At 50.1% G+C, this 9,081-nt stretch overlaps 1 protein-coding gene across 2 annotated transcripts; it reads left to right on the forward strand.

Moving 5' to 3' along the window:
- The first annotated feature begins 3,001 nt into the window (after positions 1-3,001).
- TIMM21 (translocase of inner mitochondrial membrane 21) lies at positions 3,002-6,612 on the forward strand. Of its 2 annotated transcripts, XM_009906569.2 has the most exons (6): positions 3,002-3,225; positions 3,590-3,652; positions 3,752-3,849; positions 4,748-4,821; positions 5,721-5,826; positions 5,923-6,078. In XM_009906569.2, the coding sequence occupies exons 1-6, from the start codon at positions 3,003-3,005 to the stop codon at positions 6,046-6,048; spliced, it is 690 nt and encodes a 229-aa protein (XP_009904871.2). In that variant the 5' UTR covers position 3,002; the 3' UTR covers positions 6,049-6,078. The 2 variants fall into 2 exon arrangements, with proteins under 2 accessions (XP_009904871.2, XP_054020352.1); XM_054164377.1 differs by lacking the exon at positions 5,721-5,826 and having other exon boundaries at positions 5,923-6,612.
- The last annotated feature ends 2,469 nt before the right edge of the window (positions 6,613-9,081 follow it).

Here is a 9,081-nt window from a genome sequence, read left to right on the forward strand (position 1 = left end):
TTGTCCTGTTGTTCAAAAGGAAAAGCTGTCTGGGTGATGACAAAATGAAGAAACACACATATTGTGCACAGTTGGACACCACAGCTCAACTAAGCCAGGAGCCAGGGGATGCATCCCATGGGAACTCACAGAGTTGAACATTCCTCACAAAGTTTAAACACCTGGCATCAGGGAGATGCCAGATTGCAACTCTGACATGTCTCTGCTGTGTCTCCTCTCAGTAGTCCAAAGGGAACAGTCCAACAGCACCAAATCAGTTTAACGCCTGTAGAGATCTGCTAATCTTAGACAGCTGCACCACCGTGGCCACCATAATCAAGCTCCAGACAAGCCTCTGCAGCAGGTCCAACACTGATCATAAAATCACAGAATGGTCTGGGTTGGAAGGGACCTCCAAAGGTCATGCAGTCCAACAGCCCTGCACTCAGCAGGGACATCCTCCACCAGATCAGGTTGCTCATAGCCTTGTCCAGCCTGACCTTGAATATCTCCAGGGATGGGGCCTCAACCATCTCCCTGGGCAACCTGTTGCAGTGTTCCAGCAGCTCCATGGTGCAGAACTTGTTCCTCACATCCAATCTCAATCTGCTCTGCTCTCCTTTCAAACTGTTGCCCCTGGTCCTGTCCCTGCAGGCCTTCGGGAACAGTCCCTCTGCAGCCTTCTTGCAGGCCCTTCAGGTACTGGAAGGCTGCTGTTAGGTCTGCCTGGAGCATTCTTTTCTCCAGGCAGACCTGGCAACCCTAGCTCCCTCATCTTCCGGTTTGCAGCATTACTCCAGAGACATTTTTTGAGCCACCCAATGTTGCCAACCAGTTAAAAGATCTCAAATAAGACAACACTTGAAACTTTCTCAGAGACTGACAAGGCTCAGGAAGAATTCCTTTGGCTTCAACAGAATCCCATCAGAAACAAACTTTTAGTCTCACTTTCAGATTTCTCCCTGATAAGAAGGTAGCAACTCAGCAGATCAGTGCTAGTTCAACAGGCAGGAAGAGTATCAATGCTTTTATTGCTCATTAACAGAGAGCTCTTTGGACACCAATTGCCTTCTCTTATTAAAGAAGCCAACTTTTACTATTTCTAGCACAAATGTTCTTGAAAATCCAACTGGCCACACTTTTTTTTCCCTCCAAGCTCTGACAGTAAGAGCTCTGTAAGCTGAATTCTAAATGTTCTCATTAAAGCAGAGAATATTCAGCTGGATACGCAGCTTGAACCAAATCCTTACACTTTGTGCCCACTGATGCCACTGCGCAAGGCAGAGCTCCCCATACCCTCTGTTGGTGATGGTTTCCAACACCTTCTCAATCCATCTTCAGGTTACTAAGCAATCAATCAATGTTGGGGGGAGAAAGTATCTAATTTTGGAGTACACAGAATCCTAGAATGGCTCAGGTTGGAAGGGACCTCAGAGCTCATCTGCTCCAACCTCCCCACCATGCCCAGGGTCACTTCTCAACTAGACTCAGCTGCTCAAGGCCTCATCCAGCCTGGCCTTGAACACCCCCAGGCAGAAGGAATCCACAGCCTCCCTAGGCAGCCTGTTCCAGAGTCTCACCACCCTCAAACTGAGGAACTTCTTCCTCAGCTCCAGTCTAACCCTGCTCTGCCTCAGCTTCAAAGAGTGATTGGCCATTGGAATGGGCTGCCCAGGGACATGGTGGAGTCACCATCACTGGAGGTGTTTGAGACTGGATGAGGCACTTGGTGCCATGGTTTAGATTAGATGGTGTTGGGTAATGGGTTGGACTCGATGATCTTGAAGGTCTTTTCCAACCTGGTTCGGTTTGGTTCGGTTCTGTTCTATTCTATTCTAAATTCTATTCTCTTCTATTCTATACCATTTCCCCTTGGCCTGTCTCTAGACATCCTGCTCTGGCAGGGCTGCAGATTGCGGCTCCCCACTTCGCGCCCCCGGCAGCCTCTCCTCAGGCCAGGCAGGGAGTCCGTTACCTGGGCCTGACAGCACAGCCGAGCCGAGAGGCATCGGCGGCAGGCACAGGGGTAAAAGGTGGCAACGACCCGGCCTCAACGGCACCTAGGCAGGCTGCCGCGCTCCTTGCCGCCGTCACACCGCGGCCCACCGCCATGGTCCGCTCCCCCAGGGGCCCACCGCGGCGGCCGGACACGGGCCAGCTACGGTCCGCCTGCCTGAGCCGCCCCGCCATGGCCCCGTCGCGTCCCGGGTTCCACGGGCACAAGCCGCTGCCCGCGGCCTTGCCCCGCTCCGCGGTGCGAGCGCTGGGGCTGCGCTTCCACGGGCGCGGCGCCGCCTGCCTCGGGGCTCGCAGCCCGCCGCAAGCCTGGAGCGCACCAGCAGGGGGCGGGCCGCGGCGGGGCTGGGCTGCCGCCGGCGGAAGAGCTCAAGGCGCCGTTCCGTGTCCGCCGCGGCGGCGTCGGGTGTCCAAGCAACCCGCACTGGGACACAGGGAAAGCGTTCAAGCACGGGGGCACCGCAGTGACTGCCGCGGCGAGCCCCTGGCAGGACCTCCGACAGGCACCCTGCTGGCTCCTCTCGCCCTACAGTGCGCTCCGCCCCGGGAATCCGGAGCGCGGTCCCCACTCATGGAAACGTGCAAGATAAAATATAACCGCATATGAAAAAGAAACAGCTTTAAAAGGCTGGTGGGGGCAGGGCGCGGCGGACAGCCCTGTGCCTGCTCCCGCCCCGTTTCCCGGGCTCGCCCCCCGTGCGGGCGGGCCCTGCGCTGGGCACGGCGGCCGTAGTAGTTCTCTAGCTGAGAGCCGATCGGAGCGGCGAGCGCAAGAGGGAGCGGCGCCGAACTACCGCTCCCGGGGCGCGCTGCTACTTCCTCGCCCTACGCCCCCGGGGAGTGCCGCCGAGGCGGGTAAAGGGTAATGGGGGTTGCCGACGTGAGGCACCAGCTGCAGAGCCGCTGCCAGGGCGGGAGGCTGCCCTGAGTCTTCCTCAGACGGACCCCCGGGAGAACGGCAGTCAGTGACTCTCCTCGTAGCTCGGCTGTGTTCGCCGGTCCCCGGCATGCTGCCCGCCTCCCTTGCGCGGGTGCGGGCCTGCCGGGAGTGGCGGCGGATCGTGCCCGGCGGATGGGCGCTGCTGGGGCCGGGGCCTTGCCCGGGATGGTGGCAGAGCATCGGAACGCAGGCCGGGGGGCTGCGAGCTGAGAAAGCCGGCGGTGAGAGCAAACACGTGTCGGTGCAGAGGGCTCAGCGAGAGGAAACTCTGCTATCAGCTGCTCAGAAAGGTGAGGCAGGGCACTCGCGAGTGGGGGTCATCCAATGGAGTCACACACAATCACGGAACCGTAGGGGTGGGAAGGGACCTCTAGAGGCCAAAACAGGATCGGCTAAGGCAGATGAGGCAGCAACGCATCCAGAGGAGACTCCACAACCTCTCTGGGTTGCCTGTTGCAGGGCATCAGCAGCCTCACAGTAAGGAAGCAGGCATGCAGAAAATCACTGCTGCAGTCCTCATGGTCTCTTTCTTGTAGTGCTGAGGTATTTTGGAAGCTGTTACTGTATTTTTTTGTGCTGCCAACGTGTTCCTTGAGCTGCAGACTAATAGAGTGTCCAAGACTAACTCCTGCGTTGTTTTCTGTCTCGTTTCAGTGAAAGAAGCTGGAAGAGACTTCACCTATTTCATTGTGGTGCTTGTTGGAATTGGTGTTACAGGTTACATTTTTAGATTCTCTTCTTGATCAGAAGATGCCTTTCATTAATTCCATCTGCCTTGATTAGTATTCATTCCCTTTGCTGTTGTTTCTGTTCCAGGTGGTTTGTTCTATGTGATTTTTAAAGAGCTGTTCTCTTCTTCTAGTCCAAGTAAGATCTATGGAGATGCCTTGGAGAAATGCAGATCTCACCCTGAGGTTGGTTTTTGAACCTTAGTCATCGGCTTATGATTCTCAGTGGCTACTTTCTCTCTTTGAGTCAAAAGTTTGCCCAAGGAGTCACAGAACTATGGGGTTGGAAGGGACCTTCAGAGATCATCCATTCCAATCCCCCTGCTAGAGCAGGGTCACCCAGAGCAGGACACACAGGAACACATCCAGGTGGGTTTAAAAAGTCTCTGGAGAAGGAGATTCCACAATCTACCTGGGCAACCTGTTCCAGTGTCTCACCACCCTCACTGTCAAGAATTTCTTCCTCATCTACAGTCACAATCTGCCCTCAAGCTTCAATCCATTCCGTCTCATCCTGGCATTACAAGCCCTTGTCAAAACTGCCTCCCCAGCTTTACTGTAGACCCCTTTCAGGTACTAGAAGGCTGCTCTAAGGTCTCCCTGGAGCCTTCTCTTCTCCATCTAGAAAATTGCCCTCCCTTTCTAACAAACTTTTAGAATGAGTTTAAAAGTGGGTTAATTTGATCTGACTTCAACTGAAAAGATTAATTGGATGAGGCCTTGAGCAACCTGGGCTAGTGTGAGGTGTCCCTGCCCATGGCAGGGGAGTTGGAACTGGATGATCTTTAAGGTCCCTTCCAACCCAAACCATTCTGTGAATCTGCAAACCCCAGAATTTCTTACTGTTGTTTTCAGCCAATGTGGAGTGTGTTTGCAATTTAAACTTTGAAACACATTCTCCTGGAGGAGACCTGAGCAAATATTTCCTGCCTTTTTTTTTTTTTTTCTCCAGGATCAGTAAAGTATACAATACACAGCAAGAGGACAGATTCAGATGTTAGCAAATGCAGCCATGGCAGGGATGGGAGCTGGTGTTGGAATATCTGATACCTTCTGACAGTTGAAAATCTCTTTTCTCTTGTAGGTAGTTGCTGTTTTTGGTGACTCTATCAAAGGTTATGGGGAGGCAACAAGAAGAGGAAGACGACAGCTTGTCAGGTGCTCTTTGGCTTTTGCCCCATGCAGACACTGGTTTGTGCTCAGCCAAGGCATTTTGGGTCACAGCATAGCAAGCTGGAATGAGATTCGTGGCTTCATAGAATGCTTTGGGTTGGAAGGGACCTTAGAAATCATCTAGTCCACCCCACCTGCCAGAGCAGGGTCACCTAGGGCAGGTCACACAGGAACACATCCAGCTGGGTTTTGAAAGTCTCCAGAGAAGGAAACTCCACAGCCTCTCTGGGCAGCCTGCTCCAGGCCTCCAGCACCCTCACAGTGACAAAAGTTTTCCCTTCTGTTCCCATGGCACCTCCTCTGCTCCTGCTTGCCCCCAGTGCCCCCTGTCCTGTCCTTGTACATCCTTGAGCAGAGCCTGGCTCCATCCCTGCACATCTTAATCACCAGCAATGAGGGCACCCCTCAGGCTCCTCTGCTACAAGCTCCAGAGCCCCAGCTCCTTCAGCCTGTCCTTACAGGGAGATGTCCCACTGCCTGCAGCAGCTTCGTGGCTCTGCGCTGGACTCTCCCAACCCATTTGCTGAGGCCCTTCTTGACCTGAGGGTCCCAGAACTGGACACAATATTCCAGATGTGACCTCACTAGGGCAGACCAGAGGGGCAGAACCTCTCCTGACCTACTCACCACAGTCCTTCTAATCTACGTCAGGATGCCCTTGGCCTTCTTGGCCACCAGGACACATTGTTGGCTCATGGCCATCCTGTTGTCCACCAGGACTGCCAGGTCCTTTTCCCCAGAGCTGCTGTTGAGCAGGTCAGCCCCCAACCTACAACAGTCCATGGGGTCATTCTTTCCCAGTTGCAAAGTTTGATTCAGTTCCTCCCCCTCCACTAGAGCAGGCTGCTCAAGGGCTGGGGTTGGTTTTGTTTTGGTGGCTGCAGTCACATGGAGTACGTGAAGGATGGGCTCAGGTACCTGCGTCTGAAGTTCTACATCGAGGGTTACGACACAGGCAAGCGAGGAACCGTCCATGTGGAAGTCAAAGAGGTTTGTGCCATTGCTGGGCAGCTGATGAGCTTCATCTGGAATTTACATTGCTGAAGTGGGAAAAGCCAACCTAGGCTGCTTCTGTTTTCCTTCCAGAATCCTGAGAGAGGGCAACTGGAGGTCCGCTACATATTTGTGGATGTGGACACCTACCCCAGGAGAATCATCATCGTGGAAGACAACAGAGAGACTACGATCAGAGCTGCTGCTCGCATGGGGTGATGCTGCTGGGGGCAGTCTGGACAGCAGCTGTTGGATGTTCTCAACTTCGTCTTGCATCTCTGAGGCTGCCTTACAGGAAATACCTTCTCAGGGCCTCTATTAAGGTCTTTTAGAATAACAGCTGCAGGATTTGAAGTGAAGATGATGAATTAGAGTAGAGCTGTCACATCTGGCAGATACTTCTGGCTCGTAATGAAGAGTTTAATGCTGGATAATGCTTCTGCACACCCAAAAACTCAGTCTTCAAAGACTTTAGGTTTGGATGGGAAGGTTTTTGTCTTCCTTTGTTTGGATTTCCCACTATCATGGCAATAAAGAATGTGGTATTTTATGTTTGGACAAACTCACTTTTTTTATTTTGGGTGACTCGATATCCAGAGATCACTTCCAACCCCTGCCGTTGTGAGAGTGATGCAGAGGAGATCTAGGCCAGAGGCATGCAAGGACAGCAGTTGGGTTAGAGTTAGGATTTGGGTTGGAAGGGATCTTGCAGATCGTATAGCCCCATAGGCAGGGACACCTTCCACTAGCCCAGGCTACTCAAGGCCTCACCCAGCCTGGCCTTGAATGCCACCAGGGAGGGGGCATCCACAGCCTCTGGGCAGCCTGTTGCAGTGTCTCCCCACTCTCAAGAATTTCATTCTAATCTCCAGTCTAAATCTGCCCTTCAAGTTTCAGCATCCTCTCCCCTTTCCCACCACCCTTCAAAGGTTTCCATTCCCTCCTGTTCCTCCTGCTTATCCCCAAGGGGTTTCGTAGTCCAGGTGTCTAAACACAGGCTGTGGAGTCGCACACTTTCTGTCCATCCATAAAAGCTGTGGCTAGCACACCTCAGGCAGATCCTTGTGGATGTGTAGGGAGGTTGGGAAGTGAGGTAAAAGAAGACCAAACAAATCAGCAAAGCACACAGACAGCATCAAGCCTTTTGCCATCTTCCATCCATCATCCCAAAGCAGAGGGCAGAAGGAATCAAGTTAGCATTTATTTTTCCTCCTCAAACACAAAGGTTTTGCTTTGCTGCAAATCGGGAAAACAGGAAAGTAATGTATATGGTTTACTGAGTGACATATTTACAACGTGAGGAAAGGAATTTTTTCAGCCCTTACAAAGTTACTGCTTCGTATCTGTAGACACTCTCTGCTGTCATAAATCATAGCCTCAAATACCATCCACCACAGGAGGATAACCTGAAAACTTACCATATGGCAGAGTGTAAGCACATGCTACAACTGAAAAGAGAAAGTTTCACTGGACATTCAGGATGCCCACAATTATCTTTTCAAACTCTAGCAGAAAGAATCTACACTGGAAGCAAAATTGAATATTTGGGTAAAGGAAATTAGATACAAATCATGAAACCATTTCAGTTCCTCTAAGTAAACAGTTGTTATCTCAGCCTAAGCCAAAACCCACCTTCAGGCCTAAGCAGCAATTCCTACCCCTAAGTCACACCACCTGGGTGTCCCAAGAAGTGGAGCTGTGTATTGTGGGCATCCTTGTTAACTTAGTTAATGGCTGTATTTCATCCCATTTCTGCCAAATAGGCTACAAAAGAAGAGACTTGTTGCCTCAAGCTATAAAGAGCTTTCAGATAAAAGTCTTAATCCTTGCTATGACAACCTTCTCAAATGAGTTTCTGGCGTCTTCTGTGCTGAGCTGAAGGAAGGTCAAGAGGAGCTTCATTGTTGCAGAGCCTCAGATACTGAATACAGGAGAAGTTTGGAAAAAGACCACACAACTATAAGTGGATTAAAAGTAAAATGAAAATGCAAAGTAATATAGGCTGCTCAGCACCTGTTAGTGAGACTTTTGAAACTCGGTGTATAAATTTCTGTGGCTTCTTTATCACAGCACACAGTAAAAGTCCCCCCAAGTAATCTGGAAGATCAGAGGTTGTGGCATACTTGAGAAAGCATGAGCAAGTTTTCAGAAACTGGATATTTTGGACAAACTCCTTTTGTTTTGCTTGTTTGTTTTAAATGGCCTATACCACAGTCAGTATGGACTGATTGAAGAGGCCACCCTTTTACCTCTAAAGAAATCTCAATCTTTTATGCAAAACAAAATATTTTTGAAAGAGATAAGGTGTTTTGCTTTGTGGTGTGGTGTTTTGTTTCATTGTTTGGGGTTTTTTAAACAAAGTAAAAGACAAGGCCCCATCCCTGGAGGTGTTTGAGACCAGGCTGGATGAGGCTCTGGCCAGCCTGATCTAGTGTGGGGTGTCCCTGCCCATGGCAGTGGGGTTGGAACTAGATGATCCTTGTGGTCCCTTCCAACCCTGACTGATACTATGACACAACAACTTGGTTTTGAAATACATAAACTAGAAGGATGGCTTTGTACCACCAAAATCAGGGAGGAGAGTAGTTCAGACAAATGTATACATAGAATACATAGAATACATAGAATACATAGAATAAACCAGGTTGGAAGAGACCTTCAAGATCATCACGTCCAACCCATCAACCAATCCAACACCGCCCAAGCAACTAACCCACAGCACCAAGTACCCCGTCAAGTGTCCTCCTAAAAACCTCCAGTGATGGCGACTCCACCACCTCCCCAGGCAGCCCATCAATCCTTATTCTCAAGTACTTTATGGGACTGACACTCAAGTAGCTGTTACCTAACATTAGCTAGAAAAGACTACAAAATAAAACTTACAGCAATAACATTTACATGAATGATCTCTTATGGATGGTGTTCCTCTTATCCATTCTTGCTTAATCCAAACCTGAAATCTCTCAGATTAAGTGCATTACAGAAACAACAGCTGTTTATAATATGTTGCTATTTTATAATTGCCTTTGCTTTTTCTAGTGAAAAGTGGCCATGTATATCTGATGTGAGCTCACTTACTAATTTGCCTCTTCATTACTTGCCTCTTCTAGCAGTTCCAGGTGCTCTTGAGATTTATAAATTTTTTTGTTAATTATTCAGAAATAAATGCTTGTACCCATTGAAAAAAGAACATTTCTGATGCCTTGTATTCTTCTGTTGGCTGTGTTACTAAAGCCCAAGAACTTTAAACAA

This window comes from Dryobates pubescens, chromosome 9, assembly GCF_014839835.1.
Source record: "Dryobates pubescens isolate bDryPub1 chromosome 9, bDryPub1.pri, whole genome shotgun sequence".
Taxonomy (NCBI): Eukaryota; Metazoa; Chordata; class Aves; order Piciformes; family Picidae; genus Dryobates; species Dryobates pubescens.